The sequence below is a fragment of the Ursus arctos genome, unplaced genomic scaffold (assembly GCF_023065955.2).
Source record: "Ursus arctos isolate Adak ecotype North America unplaced genomic scaffold, UrsArc2.0 scaffold_1, whole genome shotgun sequence".
Taxonomy (NCBI): Eukaryota; Metazoa; Chordata; class Mammalia; order Carnivora; family Ursidae; genus Ursus; species Ursus arctos.
The window spans coordinates 7,742,044-7,764,470 of NW_026622763.1; the positions used below are offsets into that span (position 1 = coordinate 7,742,044).

Below are 22,427 nucleotides of genomic sequence, written 5' to 3' on the forward strand. Positions count from 1 at the left end.
TTCATTCCCCCTTCTGATTACCCCCCCTTTCTTTATCCCTTTCTTCCCCTACTGATCATTCTAGTTCTTATGTTCCATAGATGAGAGAAATCATATGATAGTTGTCTTTCTCTGCTTGACTTATTTCACTAAGCATTATCTCCTCCAGCTTGCACTTGTTTCTTGCCCTGTTCTAATAAGAACTTCTTAAATACTTGTGAGTCCATTGACTGGAAACATTACCCTGATACCCTGCTGTAGCCAGAATGGGTATGGAACTTGCCATCAGAAAGGATATTGAAAATGAAACATATAATATTATTGAATCATCATATAAGACTTTTGCATCCATAGCTAATGCACTTAGCACAGTTGATTTACCCAGAAACATGGGGGGAGGGAGCAAAAGACCTCAAGAAAAAGACACGTGAAGATTTCCCTGAAATTTTATAATAGATCAAAAGATGGAGACATTCTATCTTAGGTGAGAAGAGGAAAGGATCCTAACTGACTTGTACACAAACATGAGCAATGTGGATAAAGTGACTTAAAAATAGGATACCATGTATTAAAACACAAGCAGAAGTGGCTGTCTTCGAAATTTCAGAGTGATAAATATCAGAAAATAAAAGAAAGTGGCAATGCACATAGAGGGCAATGCATTTTTAGAACACTTACATGATGTATGTGAGAAACAGAGGTGGGTACGTTAAGGGTTACAACACACCCAGGAAGACCTCAGAACTGAAGCAGTAATTTATGCACATATTTGGGATGGTAAGTGTTTCTATGGACCTATCTTTCCAAATGACCTGTAATGGGACTCTGCTCTGTGTGGATTTAATTAGAGGTTCCTTTGTTCCAAATATATTTATCCACTTTACCAAACATAGGCAAATGTTGCCACTCAGAGTTAGAATCTTAACATTTGTATTTTTTTTTTTTTGGCATGTCTACAAGCCAACCAGAAAGAGATTTTAAATCTGCTAAGATTCTAAAATTGTCACTAAGTTTGTCCCTGAGACCTTCACACCTGATTATTTAGTGAAGTGGGGAACTCTGGCTTGTTCATAAATCATGATTCATCTCTAAGCTGCTGCTTGGCGGCCTCATTCATGAACATTCCATTCAGTGCCTGATCAGAAATTCTTCAAATTGAATTTTTAGGGCATGAATATTTGATATTGTACATTGTATAGATAGATATATTTTCAGGATTCTCCTTCTGCATGAACTTTGTAAAATAAAATAAATCTCTTGAGTGCTGGTAAATTGATATCCCATCCACGGCATGTCCTAAGTTGTATTGTTTGCTAACTCATTTTTAAAAAGCATTACAAACTCCGTATCATCCGAAAATTAAAGATCTGCAAAAGACCACATAAAAGTCTCATTCGAGAGATTCTCTACTTCCACGATATATCATCCTTAATTAATTCAGTACTTGATACTGATGTTTTTAGGTATTGACTTTTTATGAAAAGTTAAATAGAACAATTTAGAGAGTTTTATAAAAATCTCTTGTTTGGCCATTGCTCTCATCTTGCTTATCAGGCTTAATTCTGGTAAATCTATAATCTTCCTTCTAATTTTAAATTTAAAATAAAAAGTAAAATGAATAAATAAAACTTCTCAAGGTAATCTCTTGATCCAGCAGCATAATCTTGTGGAAATAATAATGAATATTAACCACAAGTCAGATTTTATATATGTCCACGAAGTATTTGGTAAAGTACCGAGCCACTGTTTGACGGGCATGCAGTTTCTGAGTTTGAGCCCCATCCATACGCTATAGAAATGCAGTTCGATATTATCGCTGTGTTCTCACTCACACTTTAGCAATGTGTGAATAAAACAATAGGGCTTAACAGAGTGGGTCCAATAAGGTCTACATTTAAAGTGAGGAAAGTAAATCAATTTTGTTGATTTTAACTAGTATGGTGACTAACATAATAAAAAAACATTAACAAAACAAATAAATAAGTAAAATCTTAAAAAAAAAATAATCAAGTGCGATAAAGGCGAAATAGCGAGTACAGTTTTGCAATCACGTATATTCAGAAATAAATCTTAGTTTTGTGTTCTGGCACCACCAGTATGAGCTTGGGTCAGTTTCTGTGAGCCTCATACCTCTATATGCTGTCTACAAGACACTTCGGAGATAAAGCAATAGTGACTGAAAGTTAAGGGATGAAAGTGACATTCCACGGAAATGGAGAGCAAAAGAAAGCTGGTGTAGCTATACTCAATCAGACAAAATAGACTTTAGAACAAAGACTGTAACAAAAGAAAAAGAGGGCAGTACCTAATGGTAAAAGAATCAAAAGAAGAAGATGTAACAAATACCTTGTGCAGCATGCATAGGGGCACCAAATATACAAAGCAAATATTCATAGACTTAAAGGTAGAAATTGACAGCAATATAATAATGTTAGGGGATTTTAACCCTCCACTTACATCAATGGATAGACTATCCAGACAGAAAATCAATAAGGAAACATCAGCATTAAATGGCACATTAGACCAGAAGGACTTAACAGGTATAGATAGACCATTCCATTCAAATGCAGCAGGATACACACTCCTCTCAAATGAACATGGACTATTCTCTAGGGTATATCACATGTTAAGCCTCAAAACAAATCTCAGTAAATTCAAGAAAATTGAAATCATATCAAACATCTTTTCTGACAACAATGGTATGAAACTAGAAATCAATTTCAAGGGGCACCAGTTGGTTAAGTGTCCAACTCTTGATTTCAGCTCAGGTCATAATCTCAGGGTCATGGGATTGAGCCCTGAGTCAGGCTCTGTGCTCAGCATGGAGTCTGCTTGTTGTCCCTCTCCCTCTGTTCCTCTCCCTCACCCCCATTTGCAATCTCTCTCCTAAATAAATAAATAAATAAATAAACAAACAAATAAATACATAAAATCTTTTAAAAAATCAATTACAAGAAGAAAACTAGAAAAACTACAAATGCATGGAGATTAAACAGCATGTTAGTGAACTGGATCATAGAGGAGATCAAAGGAGAAAAAAATTCTAGAGACTAATGAAATATGACATACCAAAATCTATGGCATGCAGCAACAGTGATTCTAAGAGGGAGGTTCATAGCAATCACGCTTACCTCAAGAAACAAAGAAATCTCAAATAAAGAGTTTAACTTGACACCTTAAGGAACTAAAAAAAGAAAAATAGAATAAACAAAGTTCAAAATTAGTAGAGAGAGCGAAATAATAAATATCAGAGTGGAAATCAGTGAAATAAAACAAAAGAAACAAACAAACAAAACCCCCAAAACATAGAAAACATCAGTGAAACTAGGAACTGGTTCTTTAAAAAGACAAACAAAACTGGCCAACCTTTAGCTAGACTCACCACAAAAAGAAGAGAGGGCTCAAATGAAATTAGAAATGAAAAAGTTATAACTCATACCACAGAAATAAAAGGGATTGTAAAAGAACTACTATGAACAATTACTTGCCAACAAATTGGACAACCTACCAGAAATGCTTAAATTCCTAAAAATTTAGTTTCATCCAAGACTGAATCCTGAAGTAATAGAAAATCTGAACAGATCAATTACTAGTAAAGAGATTGAATCAGCAATAAAAAATTTTCCAACAAACAAAAGCCCAGGACTAGATAGCTTCAATGGTTAATTCTACCAAACATTAAAAGATTTAATACCTATTCTCAAATTTACAAGAATGTAAAGAGGGGCAAGTGCTTCCAAACTCATTTTATGAGGCCAGCATTACCATGATACCAAAACTGGACAAGGACAATGCAAAAAAGAAAATTACAGACCATATCCCAATGAACATAGATGCAAAAATCCTCAACAAAATATTAGCAAACTGAATGTAGCAATACATTAAAAGGGTCATACACCATTATCAAGTAGGATTTATCACAGGGATGCAAGAATCAAATTAACAAAAGTGAAAGCTAGAAATCATACGATCACCTCAATAGATGCAGAAAAAGCATTTAGTGAAATTCAACAACCATTTGTGATAAAAACTCTCAACAAAGAAGTGTAGTGGGAAGGGACTTCAACATAATAAAGGTCATATGTGACAAACCCACAGCTAATATCATTTTCAACAGTGTAAAGCTGAAAGCTTTTCCTCCTAAGGATGTCCACTCTCCCCATTTTCATTCAACATACTATTGCAAATTGTAGGCATAACACTTATGCGCAAAAATTTGTTGTGCTTCTACACACTGATAACAAAGTATCGGAAAGAAAAAGAAAAATATCCCATTTACAATTGCATAAGAAGGAACAAAATACCTAGTAATCAATTTAATGTAAGAAGTGAAATACTTGTACACTTAAAACTGTAAGAACCTGATGTTGAAGACAGAAAGAAGTGGAAAGAAAGTTCATGCTTATGGATTCGAAGAATTACTATTGTTAAAATGTCCAGACTACCCAAAGCAGTCTGTAGATTCAGTGAAATCCCTATCAAAATTCCAATGGCATTTTTCATAGAAGTAGAAAAAATAATTCTAAAATTTACATGGAACCACAAAAGACCCCAAATAGCCAAAACGATCTTGAGAAATAGCAAAACTGGAGGCATCATGCTTCCTGATTTCAAACCATACTACAAAGCTATAGTAATCAAGATACGGTATAGCATTGGCATAAAAACAGACACATAGATCAATGGGACAAAATAGAGAGCCCAGAGATAAACCCACACATAACTAATTTATGACAAAGGAGGCAAAATTTACAGTGGGGAAAAGACTGCGTCTTCAACAAGTGGTGCTGGGAGAACTGGAGAGCTACATGCAAAAGAATGAAAGTGGACCACTATCTTATAATATAACACACACAAATTAACTTAAATAGATTAAGGGTTTCAGTGTGAGACCTGAGTCCATAAAAATATTTGGAAATCATATATGTGAAAATGGGCTAATATAAAAAATATATAGAGGACTCATACAACTCAATGAGAACAATAAAAAAAATTTTGATTAAAACGTGGGCAGGAACTCTGAATGAACATTTTCCAAAGAAGACATACAGACGGTCAACAGGTACATGAAAAGTTGCTCAACATCACTAATCATCAAGGAAATGCAAATCAAAACCACAATAAGCTATCACTTACACTTGTCAGAGTGGTTTTTAGCAAAAAGAGAAGAAATAACAAGTGTCGGCAAGGCCTTACAGAACAAAAACCCTCATGCACTGTTGCTGAGAATGCAAACTGGTGCAGCCGCTATAGAAAACAGCGTGGAGATGCCTCAAAAAAATTAAAAATAGAATGACCAGATGATCCCGTAATTCCACTACTGGGTATCTATCTAAAAAAATGAAAATGCTAATTCAGAAAGATATGCACCTATGTTCATTACAGCATTATTTATAATAGCCAAGGTATGCTAACAATCTAAATGTCCGTCAATGGGTGAATGGATGAAGAAGACACACACACACACACACACACACACACACACACACACACACAAATAATACTCAGCCATAAAAAAGAATGAACTCTTGCCATCTGCAATAACATGGATGGCCCAGGAGGGTATTATGCTAAGTAGTATAAGTCAATAAGAGGAAGACAAATACCACATGATTTCACTTACCATGTGGAATTTAAAAAACAAAGCAAACAAACAAAACAAAATCTAGACTCTTAGACACTGAGAACAGATTGGTGTTGCCAGAAGAGTGGGATTTGGTGTATGGACATAATGGGTGAAGGAGATCAAGAAGTACAATCTTCCAATTATAAAATAAAGAAGTCCTGGGGATATAATGTACAGCATGGAGAATACAGACAATAATATTATGTGGACAACAGTATTGTATGGTGACAGATGGTAACTAGACTTATTGTGTTAACCATTTTGCAATGTAGACAAATGTTGAATCACATGCTGTATACCTGAAATGAATATAATATTGCATATCAGGTATACCTCAATAAAATATTTGACAAAAAATTCAAAACTGCAATTCATTCTGAAAAACAAGTTCTGACTGAAAATGCCAAAGAAAAGAAATAATCCCACATCTATTTGTTCCTCTCAAGTCAACATAAAACCTTAAAATAATTCCTTGAAATGGAAGATGTTCTTATTTTTCATTTCAAAATAAAGCAAAACGAAAGAAAGCAAAAACCTGTAAAAATTTATGGAGGCTTCAAAATTGAGTGAAAAAATAGAACAGTCCCCCAAAGCCCTATTTAAAAAAAATTTTTTTTTGGTTTTATTTATTTGAGTAATTTCTACCCCCAATGTGGGGCTCAAACTCACAATCCCGAGATCAAAGATTTCATGCTGCTCTGATTGAGTCAGCCAGGCGCCCCTTAAAATCCAATTTTTATTTATTTATTTATTTATTTATTTATTTATTTATTTATTTATTTATTTTTAAGATTTTATTTATTTATTTATTTGACAGAGAGAGAGACAGCCAGGGAGAGAGGGAACACAAGCAGGGGGAGTGGGAGAGGAAGAAACAGGCTCCCAGCGGAGGAGCCTGATGTGGGGCTCGATCCCAGGACCCCGGGATCATGCCCTGAGCCAAAGGCAGACGCTTAACAACTGTGCCACCCAGGCGCCCCTTAAAATCCAATTTTTAAAGTGAAGAAAACCCATGCTCTGGCAAATATTATGACCTAATATTACAGGCAACCCAGAATAAAGATGATAATAATAGTATTCTCAAGATTAAATCTGCCATAACTAATCTCAATCCTCAATTTACTATTATTTTCAATTAGCAATACTGATGAGTAGGCTATTATCAAACAACAAAGAACATAAAATAGAAATTTGTTTCCAACCAAGTGGGGCCAACACAGAAAAATATAGACAACAGCGATTTGAAACCATATTTGGCATTAATTTAATGGGGAAAGAAAGAAGGGAGAATATGAGAAGGACAGATTACTCTTATCAATTGCCAAATCTCCACATTTTATGTACATTTAGAGAAAAATAAATATTTGGAGATGTTTTTCCTTAAATTATAAGCAATGTAAAGTAACACATTATTTTATTTAGTGCACGAGTTTCTGAAGCCCCCTCCAGGTGCCTCTTGCTCTGTGCCTCTGTCTCCCTCTCTAACCTCAGACTGGGGACAGCCTTTCACTGCACCAGAAGGTCAAAAGCTTGGGCCTTGTGGTGGGGGAGGAAAGTTCTTTTTCACAACTTGGAGCACACTGTCCTTCACTTCCTAGGTGAAGTTTGTTTATAATGACAGAATGATTCCACATTTTGTATTTGTCTTGTCTTTTTAAACTTTTTTTTAATTATAATAATATTTTTTTATTATATTATGTTAGTCACCATACAGTACATCCCTGGTTTTTGATGTAAAGTTCGATGATTCATTAGTTGTGTATAACACCCAGTGCACCATGCAATATGTGCCCTCATTACTACCCATCATCAGCCTATCCCATTCCCCCACTCCCCTCCCCTCCGAAGCCCTCAGTTTGTTTCTCAGAGTCCATAGTCTCTCATGCTTCATTCCCCCTTCTGATTACCCCCCCTTTCTTTATCCCTTTCTTCTCCTATGATCTTCCTAGTTCTTATGTTCCATAGATGAGAGAAACCATATGATAATTGTCTTTCTCTGCTTGACTTATTTCACTTAGCATTATCTCCTCCAGTGCCATCCATGTTGCAGCAAATGTTGAGAAATCGTTCTTTTTGATGGCTGAGTAATATTCCATTGTATATATGGACCACAACTTCTTAATCCAGTCATCTGTTGAAGGGCATCTCGGCTCCTTCCACGATTTAGCTATTGTGGACAATGCTGCTATGAACATTGGGGTGCATATGGCCCTTCTCTCCACTACATCTGTATCTTTGGGGTAAATAGCCAGTAGTGCAATGGCTGGATCATAGGGTAGCTCCGTTTTTAACTTTTTAAGGGACCTCCACACTGTTTTCCAGAGTGGCTATACCAACTTGCATTCCCACCAACAATGTAGGAGGGATCCCCTTTCTCCACATCCTCTCCAACAATTGTTTCTTGCCTTGTCAATTTTTGCCATTCTAACTGGCGTAAGGTGGTATCTTAGTGTGGTTTTGATTTGAATTTCCCTGATGGCTAATGATTTTGAACATTTTTTCGTGTGTCTGTTAGCCATTTGTATGTCTTCATTGGAAAAGTGTCTGTTCATATCTTAGAGGAGAGCATAGGCAGCAACCTCTATGACATTGGCCACAGCAACCTTTTTCATGACACATCTCCAAAGGCAAGAGAAACAAAAGATATAATGAACTTGTGGGACTTCATCAAGATTAAAAGCTTCTGCACAGTCAAGGAAACAGTAAAAAAAACTAAGAGGCAGCCCACGGAATGGGAGAAGATATTTGCAAATGATACTATAGATAAAAGACTGGTATCCAAGATCTACAAAAAACTTCTCAAACTCAATACACAAGAAACAAATAAATCATAAAATGGGCAGAAGATACGTCTTATTAAACTTTTTGTTTTCAAATCTCCAAAATAGGCTGTTAAGCACAGTGGCTTTAAAGTAAGACCAGACAGATTCTCATGCTGAGATTTTTACAAATTGTTCAACGTTGGTCAGATTACATAACTGAGATGGGTGGGTCACTAGAAGGTATGCAAAGTGCCTGGTACTTAATGAACAGGTGAATAAATGCACACACACACAATAAATCAACACATTCTCATTAACAATCAGACTCTTGGAGTATCCTTCTGTTTTTATAGATGAAGAACTGAGACCCAGTCAGTGAATTACTCGAGTTACCAGAAGAGGAGGAAAACGCAGAACTTTTTTGCAACAGGCATCCTAATTTTCCTTGGAACGGGAGCCATGCTGGAGATAGGACTCATATACCATCTAATTATTTCTGAATGGGCACTCCACAGTTATTAGGCTACCAACAATCAGGGTAGAGGAAAATGATAGAAATGCTCACTGGTTACCATTATTACATCTCAGATTCATTCATTGGAAGAGAAAAGATGTCCTACCCAGATGCTGTCTTCTTGCTTGTACTGTTTCCAGTTGCGTCCTGTGTCACTGAACATCAGGCTATAACTCGTCACCCAGTCAGAGCTTCCGTATCTTCCCTGCGTGGCCACTGCTGTAATCTCCACTCTGTTTCCCAGGTCCATCTGGAGCCACTGTTGAGCATTGGAATCTGCTGGGGACCAACCACCAGTTCCTGGAAGAAGATCAGAGAGAAAGTTGTTGTAACATCCCACATGGCTGCAACTTTCAGCTCTCAAAGAGAAACAAAATGGTGTGCTGCTAAGATGTCTTTACCCCCCAAGGTGCCCTGTTCATCCTTGCGTGGCCTGATTTCCATTCTCCTCTCCCATCCTATTCCCTTTCATGGTTCAAGATTCATCTCGAACTCATGCTGTTCCTTCCATAACTCTTCCTGTCTTTCCTCGGGCATTAGTTTCCATTTTCTGGAATCCTACTACAATCGGTACTATTTATTTATTTTTATTTTCTTACAACCTTAATCTTGTAACGTGCTTTCTATCCTCTGCCTGACTGAAATCTCCTTCCTTCCTTCCTTCTTTTCTCCACTCTTTCATCCCTCCCTCTACCATGGCCTAGATATTTTTGCTGTGGATACAAAGATGAAAGATCATTGACTATATCTATGACTCTGTCTCATCCATTCGACTGAGATTCTCTAAGCACCTGAGCATTCTGGGTACTGAAGAAAGATAGGCAAGCAAAAATGTGCAATGTGATGTGATGGGAAGCCTTATGAGAGGCAAACAGAAGGTATAATAGGAGCACAGAGGACATAATGTCTCAGTAGGTGATCGGAAAGGCTTTGAGATAGTGACGATGAGAGAGTAGAGCTGAAGCCTGAAGCAAGTATGACCGTGTTGCAGGCAAACAAGGTTGAAGAGAGAAAACGTTGTAGAGATCTGACAAGGCCAAGGGAACAGCATGCCCAAAATCTCAGAGGGACATGAAACAATGTGCCACGTTTCTGGATCCATGTGGGATTCAGTATACTTGACACACAGGAACATTCTTACATGGGACAAAAGCCTTTGGGCCCTACAAGTTTATTATTTGGTACACTGGAACTTTACAGAAGATCAACATTAGCTCTTGCTCAGTTGGAGGACTTGTGGCCTGTCTTCTGTATTTGTTTCACATAGGAATATTGAAGTCAATAATCATCTTACTGACCCAAGAGTTCACAAATCTTCCAAATCCGGAGTGGAACCCTGGAAAGGCAGAATGTGCATGCCATGGGTGGGGATGAGAGGGAAACAACACTTCTGTGAAGCACCTTACTCAAGGGTATCAAGTTGGGGAACTAATTAAATTAATTAATTAATTTTCACTTTAGAGGACTTAATCAATAAATCCCTTCTGATTTCAACCTATGTCATTGAAAATCTTTTTTAGTAATGTCCCAGTCTACTTTCTCACTATCTCAGAAGGATTCAATGGGACTTCTCCTTGGTAATCAAGAGCTTTTCTGAGCCCTGGCTCCCCAGTGCAGACAGGCTGCCATCGATGGAAGTGGACATATAGACACAGGAGATGGAGGATGTGAGGTGGACCCTACTTCAGTCATAGGCACATCCTACAAGTTGTGTGTTGATTCTCTCCTAATAGCTACTGCTGTTAAGCTTTTGTTTGATTTTTTTTTTTCACTTTTCTGAGAAGAATGAAATGCAGGGAAAGGAAGAGAAGAAACATGCTAAGCATCTATTATGGAATGTATTTTATTAAGTGTTTCACAAGACATAGATACAGTGGCAGATATGGCTGATTTCCCTAATATCCATTTCTCTTCTTCTGTGTGGATGTGAAGCTTAATTTCATTTTCAGTTCTCTATCCTATTATACTTATAGCCACAGAGATAAATTCTCTCCAATCAAAATGTGACTAGGAAGAAGACGTGCCATTTCCAAGCCAACTGATCTCTTCCCACTTGTTTCCCCTTCTACGACTGATGGATGCAGTTGGCACCAAGGCCCTACTTGATGGCAAAACAACAACATGGAAAGATCCTGGATTCCTGTATCATCACATGAAGAAAAGCATCTGTCTACTTGAATGCCTGCCCCAAATAATAATATGAACAAGAACTAAACCTCTGTGTTGTTGAAGGCATTGCACATTAGAACTATTTTGATATTGCAGTTCAGCCTACTTTAAAACATGCGTAATAGCCTGTGAAATAAATAGCACAACTGCCATTATATAGTTCAGGAGACTGAGATCCAGCAAGTTTAGAACACCTGACAGTAGGGATTCAAGCATAGCTCTTTGAGACTATTATGTAGCAGAAAATAAAAGGTTTCTAAAAAACCCAGAAAATCAATAAAGAGAAAAGGCACTGGGAGGAGGCATTTGAGCAGAGATTCTGACATGGCAGATCCAGAAGTACATTTTTATCAACCAGCTCTGTCTTCACTAACATATCCACAACTCCCAGTCCGGACTACCTTCTCACAACTTCTCACAACTGACAGGGAGGTTTAAGAAGAGTTTTTACATCAAAAAAGTCCAAAAAGATTCTGAGCCTACTCTTTATTTCCATTCAATTTCTCCTCCTGCCCATTTCATGAGGCCTCTTTCTTCTTAAGTGAAAAAAAGCAAGGTTGTATAAACTACATGATCTCAACAGTATTAAAACATGATAGAAGAGAAATTCGGATGTCAATTTCTTCTGAGTGATGAAAATATGAGTGATTTCATCCTTTTATGCTTTTTGCCTGTAACATATTTTCTATTATCAGCATGTCTTTCTTATATAAATGGAGACTCACATTATTCACATTTACGTGGTTTATTGCCTAAAGAAAATGTACAGCAATTGGACAGCTGGTGACAACTTGTGACTTTTTATGTGATCATCACTATTTTTGACATCAAAATCCTCAAACCTTAACTATTTCTCTTTTATCCTCAATAATCCACAGCCAGACTTCCTAGTCATGCTTTAGGATTTTTTCTTCATTTATTCTAATTATTATCATACTCATATATGATAAGAATTTATGTTAAGAATGGAAGAGAGAAAACAAAATGGCAAGGAACTCTCCCTGTCACCTAGCAAAACATAAAATCACAGAAGACTAACCAAAAACCAAACCAAACCAAACCAAGCCAAGACAAAACAAAAGAGGGAGAGTTAATACTGGAAGATGTCTTCGAATTTGTCTAAAGAAAATCACATCTCCCTTTTGCCCACAGTAAAATCCTTAGCTTATTAATCACCCTGAAATTAACCAAAATGGAATTGTTGTTGTTCACCTTCATTAACACATTGAGTTAAAAATGTTCCAAAGCCAGACGCTTCAACCTAAGCTCTTAAAACGTAGGGACACTGTCTGGGTGATAATTGCCAAGAACTCTTTCCCTGCTGTTGAAGATGTTCCCTGCATTACAGCTAATAGGCCAGGCATCCAGGGTTGCCATGGTTGCTATGGCAAACATTTTGTTCCTTGCACCAAACAATAAATGTGTTTTCAAAATGATGAGCAAAGCCTAAAGATACTATTTGCAGCTACTCTAAACACACACTGTACCCACAATAGCTTTCTGTTTCTGAATTATTCTCTAAATTGGGGATGTAACATACACATAGATACCTGTGTTTGGCAAGTCAAAGCTATGAACTAAGGCAAGGCTGTCTATACTTGTGGCTGGGGTAGCAATGATTATGAACTACAATTCCCATAATCCTTGCGGTTTAAATTTAAGAGAATTTAATAAAAAGTTAAGGGCAGATTTTAATTTCAAAGGAAAACTAACTTCACTTTAGATTTTAATGTCATCTAGAATTTTTCAATAGTTTTCAGATGTGGGATCCTGAATGATTTCCATGGTCTATCTCAGCACAGCCCAAGCCCCGAACACTACATTTGCCTTATGTTACTTTTGGGTAGAGGATGGGAAAAGAAGGTTGTGGACTGAAAGCAAAAAGAGACCTGGTTCAAGACACAGTTCTGCTCCTGAGGTTAGACTGGATGAGGAATTCTCAAAGCGGCTCAATCATCAGACACACCTTGAGGGCTTGTGAAGATGACAGTACATGCTGTTGGGCCTTCTCCTTGATGACTTATTCAAGGGCCTAACCTGGGAATCTGATTTTTTAATAATCATATTAGAAGGTTGTTCCTGATTTGCTGAGTAGTTTGGGAAAAACTGGATGAGACAGCTTCTACAATTTCAGTTCTAATATTTTACCGTTAAGAGTTGCTTTATTTACCTATGTAGTAGTCCAAAATAGCTTAAATCCAACATGCTATTTTTGATTATCAGAAACAACAGTAACAAAAAATAACAACCTGAAATTGCCTCTGGATCTAAAGGTGGACAGCCTTGTTTCATTTGTCCCCTAATTCCCCACACCAAACACAGATGTTTGCAAATTCAGAACTTAACAATTGCCAAGGAAATCTGAAAAATTGTGAATTGAGAAATATCCACCTCGGCTCTTGCTTGAATAGTTATTTATACTCCCAGTTAACCCTTTGGTCCTTCTCATCACCCCCATCCTGCACGCCCTTGGAGTGTTCATTCATATACACTATTAGTTGACAAATGGTCCTTGCTAAGTGCTCAACACCACCCTACATACTTGGCACACATGGACTCATTCACCACCACAGTAGCTCTATAGGATAGATATTATTATTATGCCCATTTTACAGGTGGTGAAACTGAGGCTAGAAAAGTTGGACAGCTTTTCCAAGATCACACAACTAGTAAGTGGCAGAACGGGGGATTCGAACCCACAAAGCAGGGCCCAGAGCCCAAACTCTTAACCGCTCAGCAACACCGCCTCTGAATAGGATGGACATAAAACCCTCCTCCTGCTCATTTTTCTTTTCTAAAATGGTGATTCTCATGAGAAACATAATTCATATTTTATATTTTGCTTTGAATATCTCATCTGATTCCCATAACAATCAGCAATGTATTTTTAATTTCCATTTATGAGAGAATAAAGCAGGCTCAAAGGGTCAACCAGCTTATGGTGTTGAGAGATTGTTCTCTGACCCAGTCTTTCTGATGTCTCGTCCCTGCCTGAGATCCCAATGGGGACCAGTGTCTTCAGCCTTAGAAATGACCCTTATGGAGAATTCTAAACAAGGTTTAAGCTAAGACAAGAGAAACAGATCTTCTGACTCCCAGCAGCTCCCTCCTCAGCCTTTTACACCATGATGCTTATTCCTCACTTCACATGATGGGGGAGGCTCTACGCATGAAAGAGAATAACTGGTAGAAAATAGAGAAATCCCTCAGTTTCTACACTTATTTCCACTTCTAACTCAGAAAAGGAAATGAGAGTTGATTGATGTCACACACTGGAAATGGGCACAAAATGGATTATATATAGCCCTCCTCTCAGCAACATTTTACAGCTATCATTCAAAAAAAGAGTCGATTTAGTACAAGACCGACAGGAACTAGAACAGTCCACACACACACACACACACACACACACAGAGCATTTTCACACCTAATCTGTTTGAAGCACACAGCCATTTTTAAAAACCCTAAAATAAACCCTATAGGGAATAAGTTTCTTAGGCACGTGCCTTCCCCTAGATTTACTCAAGGCCCTAAAAAGCTGCAAGTACATTGTCACAAATGACTGGGAGGTTAGCTTGAATTACTAGCTGCATCATTAATTATTAAATATTTGGTGCCTGTGTAAGCAAAGGTTCAAGATTTTTCAGGGACAAAACTACCTAGAGATGGTAATGAGAAAGGCAGAGACACTGTCCCATAAATATTTAACATTATACAGTATGGGTAAGAGTGATAACAACTTCACAAACTTGCACACAGCACTCAGGAGGGCTTCCTGCCCCTCCACGCACAGAGTTGTTATCATCCATTTATAACAGGACCTGTGGCTGGGCAGGGATTTCTGAGGCTGGTGGAGATGTTGGCTGGAAGCCTAGGCATCATCCTTCTGCTGCTGGGCAGGTGTGGTAGGACCTGCGTGTTCCAGGCCAGCCCTGGCCTGGGCTCCCATACTTCTACATGCGCATTTATTCAGGCACCGAGGAGCCTCTTGGGGAATAAGAAAGTGGGAACCTGATCAAACACCCTGTGGGTTTCAAAACAGGTACAAACCTGTAGGAAAAACTGAAGTGGCCCCACTGAGGCCAATTTGTAGAGAAGACCAAAGGGGATTATAAGAGGAGAGTCATGAAAGGTAGGGGAGAATCTGGGTCCGATTCAGATCCGGTCCTAATGGAGGCTGCCTCAACAGTAATGTCGGGGCGGCAGTGGCTCTCTGTGTGACTTGGCTTGCGTTCCCCAGAAGTCAATTATGAGGCCTGGATTTGAGTGTTAGTAATTTATTTGGGAATTGACCCCAGGAAGTTGGGTTGGGCAGATGGAGCTGACACAGGGAAGGAAGGAGAGCCAATCCTTGGCCCATCAGCAAGCCAGCCCTCCTGTGGATAAGCTTAATCCCATCAGTGCAGGATGCAGCTTAGCGTTCTATTACCAGAGCGTTATCATAAATGTTATCTCATATATATATATATATATATATATATATATATATATATATATACCATTCATGTGTGTGTGTATACATATATATATGTATACACACACACACACATGAATGGTATATATATATATATAAATGGTATATATAATATATATAGTATATATAACAACTCAGTCAAGTATTGCTTGAAAATCATGGCAGGCAGACAGAGAGCCCTCAGGCAGAGTAGGGAAGGTGTAGTTGTTGGGGTTGAAACTGGTTATGTTAGGGGATATCCTAAGGTATTGTAATGGTTCCCCTCTGGTCTTCCTTAGCTGATGGATTCATCCCCCAACTGTGGGTGCAGGCTGAGAACTAGCTGTCTGTCCCCTTCTCTAGAGATTTACCCTTGGCCAAACAGAAGCGTGCTTGCCTAGGAAGCTGCCACTTCCTGGTTCTCATCTCACCCAGTGGCAGACTGCTACAAAGTTCCAAAAGTCAATCCCATTGTCTTAAGACATGGCTGATATTTTTGGTGCAACCCGTGGTCCAGAACCTCCTCTTGGCATCAGCTAGGCCTCAGCTGAGATCACATTTCTTGCTAGCTTTCCCTTCTGCCTTCCCTCACAACCTGTCTCCAGAAATCACTCCCCACAAATAAATTGAATCAGAAGTCCCATGTCAGCCCAGCTTCTAAGATGTTGTCCTTGTACTGAAAGCAGTGAGGTCCAGGAGATATGGGTTCCAACAGCCCTTGCTATAGCATTTTTACTTGTTCACACACCTGTGGGCCTGTGTTTATCAGAGAGAGCTGTGTTATTACTCTGAAGGGTTCTAATGCTTATTACTCAGATAGTTCAGCTGTGATGTCCTACAGTGAGTACTTCCTTTGTGAAGAGTGGAGCCATTAAGAACCTCATTGATCAGAAAAGTATATCAAGCTGCACATTTCACAGTTCAGAAGTTATACAGGAAGTGAGGGAAATCAGCAGGAGGGCATTTGGGGCTTGGAAAATTTGGAGGTCAGTCCCAAAGAGGGTATCTCATTTATGCCCCTTGCAGGCCAAGGATTGATTCACATACACATAAAAACACCCAGGTGAGAAGAACATGTATATAAAACTTGAAAAGGCTGTAGAACTATACTGTTCAATGTGGTAACTATTAACCACATATAGCTCTTTAAATTTAAATTAGCTTGACTGAAATTAAACTTTCAGTTCTTAAGTAGCCTTAGCCACATTTCAATAGCCATATGTAGCTAGTGGCTGCCTTATTTGATAGCACAAATAAAGAATACTCCATCCTTGCAGAAATTTCTATTGGCTAGCGCTGCTGTAGAATTTCTCTTATAAAATGGTAGAGGCTGAGTTCTATTTAATTTGTTGGATCAATATAACTTAACTCTTTTTATCGGCTGCTCAGGTAATGGGGGGTGCTTTTAGTGGATTATTTATTCCTCATTTAATGGAGATATAATTATTGAGTTCCATCCATGGGTAAAGCAGTATAAAAGATTGAGGAACAAGATAAACCACTCTCCCTATTTTTAGGCATATAGAGAAAAATATGACTCTCCCAAGATTTTTGAAGGGAAAATGGAACAGCGGAATTGAAAGTCATTTAAACCTGCAAATCTCATATTGTTGGCATGACCACTTAAAACTTTTCTCTCATGAGCAGCATACGTTTTGCACAGCTCACACACTACATTTACCTTAGTTTCCTGGGGCAGTTTTGTTTGAAAGACAGTGCCTAGTCTAAGTCTGCTGCTTGAGTTGAGTCACTTTCGACTCCATGACTTTGGGCAAATAATTTCTCTACTTCAATAAAAATAATATAGTTAAGTGTCCACTCTAACAAGAATCAAGGATCAAGATATTTGTCTACTCATAGGTTTTATGACTATGGCCCCAAAATGGTTAAATACAAGTATGTTTAATTGTTACTTCAAAAGCCTCATTTTAGGTTCTAAAAATTAACTCTGGCATCAGATCAACCCATTAGGAAGTTACTCCTTTGACTGGAAAATGTGCAGTATAACCCATCAAAACGGTAGGAGATACGGAGAGAGAGAGAGAGAGAGAGAGAGAGAGAGAGAGAGGGAGAGAGAAAGAGGAGAAACATAGTTAATTCTCTTACTCCATACCAGATAATTAGTCTAAAGCCAGCCAAGGTAATTCCACCACCTTTGACTGTGATTGGGTCCAGAAGTGGACATATGCCCAAATTATGGCTAAATGAACAGAGAAAAACTGCTGGTGATGGAAAGCTGCGTGGTTGGGTAGGCTTGGGTCCTGGAAGTATCTCACAGCTCTATGCCATGGTTCTCAAACCTGAGCACATCAGAATCAGTCGAGGGGCATGGAAAAACGAGGTTCTTAGGTCCCACTGCCAGAATTCCTGGTCCACCAGGTCTGGGATAAGTCCAGACAATCTACATTTTTGTTAACAAGTTTTGAGGTGATATTCAGCATGCTGCTGTTCTGAAGAATTGAATTTGATGGCTTACAAGCAAACACTAGGAGTCCAGGCTTTCTGTTTCCCAGAATGCTGCTGAGTCTGGCCTGAGATGTAGGGTGGGCATATTAGCTGGAGGAGGATGTGGACTCTGAAGATGGCATTGTTGAAATGAATCTACCAGCTCTGGAGCCTGTGCTCACTGAGGGTGGGGTAGGGTAATATATTTTATTTTTATTCCTTTAAAAAAAAAGTAGAATAAAACACAGATACAGAAAACATCACAAACCCAATACTTAGCTTAATAAGCTATTCCAGGGTGAACCCCCTTGCAACTGCCATGCTGTTCAAGAAACAGAAGTATGGATACCTCTCAATCTCCATGCACCTAGCTTCAATCATTTAATATTTTTTCAAGCTACTGAGTTCTTTTTTTTTTTTTTTCAAGCTAGTGAGATTTCTGTTACTTGCACACAAATTTATCCTAACAGAACTATCTCAGGGATAATACTGATTGTTCTGAATATTTTTGTGGAAGGGATTGATTAGAAGCAAGTCCTTAGCAAAACAAATGACATAGAATCTCGTATAAAATCTGGATTTTTATTAAACATGTACATTGATTAGCAAAATGAAGTCCAAACACAAGTAAGGGATTGCATAGACAAGTCTAAGAGAAGTGTAGTTTGAGACACTCGAAAGGGGCCCCCAGGGAAGAGACCACCACCAGATATGGAGCACCCAAACTGGAATCCTGGAGAAAGATGAACTGCTTGTTTATATTAACTCCTGTTTTCTGGTTGCTTGAAGTCAGTTATATGTTACCATTTTCACTCCATATGGTGGATTCAATAATCCTTAGCTCATTTTTTGATGGCATTTCCACAAAGACTTTTTCTTTGGAGATTTTATTTATTTGTCAAAGAGAGGGAGAGAGAGAGAGAGCACATGCAGGAGGAGGGGCAGAGGGAGAAGCAGGCTCCCCACTAAGCAAGGAGCCCGATGTGGGACTCCATCCCAGGACCCTGGGATCATGACCTGAGCTGAAGGCAGACACTTAACCAACTGAGCCACCCAGGCCTCCCATTTCCACAATGTCTAAAGTGAAAGGTTTTTAGATAGATTTTAAACAAAGAATTGAGTAGACCCTACTTAACTACTTCAGGTTAGACAAAGTGAAAGTATCCACCATACAATATGCTATTCAAATACAACTTATTTCCACCTGGGTGTGACCTTCATTGCAAATACAGTGGTAAACTGTCCATCACTAGACAAATATATGTCATTAATTACCCTGCCCTTAGTTGCATTACTATACTTTTAGGTTACAATGCTTTAAGTTAAATGCGGTGAACTGGCAAACGGAAGATCTTGTCTCTTTGCGAAGTATTAGTGGTATCAGATAGGTGATTGCTTGAGCTAGCATTTTACAGAGTGCTACTTAGAAATAATCTCAGCTTGGCATTTTAAAGGAAGTGACCGGTTATCAGAAGAAAAAGTAGAGTCAATTACATGGGTTTATCTATCACTCTCATTTTGTCAAATGTTGATGTTTAGAAGCTCTGGAGAATTATATTATTATGAGCAAAATATATTATCATGATTCCTCCTTCCCCCCTTAACATCACTGGGTTTTGCAGTTATCCTGGCTGAATAGAGAGAGGGTCATCACGTTGGATTTGTCTACATTGAGACTGGGTCCCAAGGCTCCTATTAAATAGCAGAAGATTTCTATTCTGTGTCTCAATGATCTATTGCCGTCCTAGTCAGAGAAGAGGCTTAGGGCATTGTTTAAATATCTAGGTCAAGGTTAGTTTTGCCCACAGGCCTATTAGGCTGTAGTATGATTTCAGGGGCATGAAGGAGGCACAGGGGTCCATACCTCTCTTTCTCCCTTGATGCCTGAAAATCCAGGCTTTGTGGTTAAAATACATGGCGATACCATTTGAAATGCCAAAATGACCTGAAAGCAGTGACTATTATGGCAACCTCACCTTTACTCCGATTAAGATCTCAGATCATCATGAATAAAGATATTAGTTAACTTGGGGTAGACAGATTTAGATTCAATTCCAAATAATTGGCTGTGTCCTTAGGTCAGTGACTTGACCTCTCTGAGTTTATTTCCTCATCCTTAAAAATTGAATGATACCAACTCAGAGTACCGATGTAACGACACAAATAGAGCTTACGTTTCTACTTCTTGGTTTCGAGCATGGTTTCTTATTCATAATAACTTAGATAACTTTGATTTCCTCCCATCCCCCTGGCACCCACCTCTGAGATCCAGAGCTGAAAAAGGCACAGAAGTTAAGAATTGAAGGAGCAGAAAATTGGACTGTGTAAATGCCACTGTGGCTAACGCACTGGTTCTGATCAGAAGTTTGGGGGGCAGAGGCTGAGATTCTGCATTTCTAACCAGCTCCCAGGTGATGCTTGAAGCTCCACACAGAGTCCACACTTCGAGTATTGAGGAGAGAGTAAAGTCACAAAGGAAAGCTCAGAACTTGACACTGGTCATGCTAGGGGGTGGGGGGCAGTGAGGGCAGGATAAAAGAAAGGAAAAGAGCTGAAAAGAAGGAAAGAACCCTTCAAATGGAGAAGAGGAAATGCGGTGACAGAATTCTGCACGTCTCACTGTCTTTCTGTCTGCACGTCTCACTGTCTTTTTAAACAGATTAGATGATATCCATATCATGTCTGGCTCGATCAATTCAGATGGGAGACTGGAGCTGTCATTTGCAAGCGGGCATCATGGTGCTGCCTGTGAAATTGGATCCTCAGGATTGTCACCTCGCTATCTGGAACAAGTCCCCAGATAGCCAATATCACCGTAATTGCAAGAACCCTGACGCCTGAATTGCTCTGAATCCACTTCTCCTTACAGAAGGACCGGTGACACCAAACTGAAAACCAACTTCCAAAAACCTTCAGGGGTCCTTAGCTTTTTGCAACCAGTGCTGTCCAAGGAGAAAATAAAAAGCGTGCATGGAATCTGTGCCAGATGGGGGCAAGGGTTTTGAGCCTCTTCACTGGTCCACGAGCCCAGGAAGATAAAAAGGCCCTGACATAAAAAATCAGATTCTCCATGGCAACAAAATTGTCATGCCAGAAACATACAATCTCAACTTACACAGGCAAGCATCTCAAATATACACCAAGTGAGGAAGAGAGATTAAAATTTCAAGGAACAAACGGTAAAGGTAATTGTCTGCAAAACTGTGTCTGGGGGAAAAGAGGGGTGGGGAAGAAAAATACAAACCTCTCCTCTCATGGGGCCAGAGAGGTCTGTTCTTATTTGCCTTTTAATCATATAAAGTAACTTAAAACCTTCCCCTCACTTTGGGTCAGGTCTAACCCACAGTTCCGTGGCATCACGCTGTGCCACCAACTCTGCACGTCCTGCTGACAGTAAGTACTTGTCGGAGCCCAGCTGACTGTAAAGCCCAGATCAAAAGCTTTCTTGCCAGAAAACAAATCACATTTGACAAAGATCCCTCCTAAGCCACAATTATATAGATTGACTTGGTAACCTACGTTAATAGAGATCTGACCCCCACTTTAATGCATTTTGTTGTGTGTGTCTGTGTGTTTTTAAGTAAATAGTTCTCTTTTTTACTTTTTATTTCTTTGTATGTGGATGAGAAAGGGCTGAAGGATGTGTGGACGGAGAGAACAAAAGTTCTATTTGGCAAATCCCTTCCCTAGATGAGATAGCGGTGTGAACACTATTGCAGTGGGCACGAACCACCTAATCTCCCTCCCGGTTTGGTGTGTTGCCCAGACTTTGGCTCCTACAGCAGTACCTCAGGGCAAAGGCTATTTCCAAGGACGAGTTCTTTTTTCTCAGAAAGATTACTTTGTCACTGACAGAACTCCAGACCTTTGCTTCACTCGGGGTCTGAGGATGTTCATCAACACACCTTTCTTCTCTTCGGCTTTTGAACGGATCCCTGCTTCTGACATGACCAGCTCAGCAGCAAGGCAGCCCTTCCTCCTGTGTATAGGTCAGAGATGTGCATGCTTGAGTTCTGAGCACACTCGAGAGGGAAAGTGGTCCTTCATTACCATGTTCAATGTATGCAAAAGGTGGATATGGTTGCCAGGAGTCAGCAGTGTTAAATGGTTCCTCTTTGGGAAATAGCTCAACAGTGACTAGCTACAAGGATGCTATTGAGCACACTCCATACGAGGGAGACATAGTTTCATGGGAGTCAAGATTTTTACCACTTGGATTGCATCTTGGGTGGCATGCCGGGGAGATTCTTTATAAACGTATAGAAGTCTGAATGGGGTAGAGTAGAAGGAATTCACAAAATACTGTGATAAGTGAATGATGAATGAATGAATGAGCAAATGAATGAATGGAGTATGTTAAGAAAAAAAAAATATCCAGAAACTGGGGTGCCTGGGTGGCTCAGTCGTTAAGCATCTGCCTTCAACTCAGGTCATGATCTTGGGGTCCTGGGATCAAACCCTGTGTCTGGCTCTCTGCTC

At 39.1% G+C, this 22,427-nt stretch overlaps 1 protein-coding gene across 1 annotated transcript in view; it reads right to left on the reverse strand.

Annotated features, from left to right (window-relative positions):
- Positions 1–22,427, reverse strand: part of CNTNAP5 (contactin associated protein family member 5) — a 780,199-nt gene that overhangs the window by 586,006 nt on the left and 171,766 nt on the right. The window contains exon 3 of the mRNA XM_044388305.3: positions 8,988–9,181. Coding sequence (XP_044244240.1) covers positions 8,988–9,181 — 194 coding nt within the window. The remainder of the gene's footprint in view (positions 1–8,987; positions 9,182–22,427) is intronic.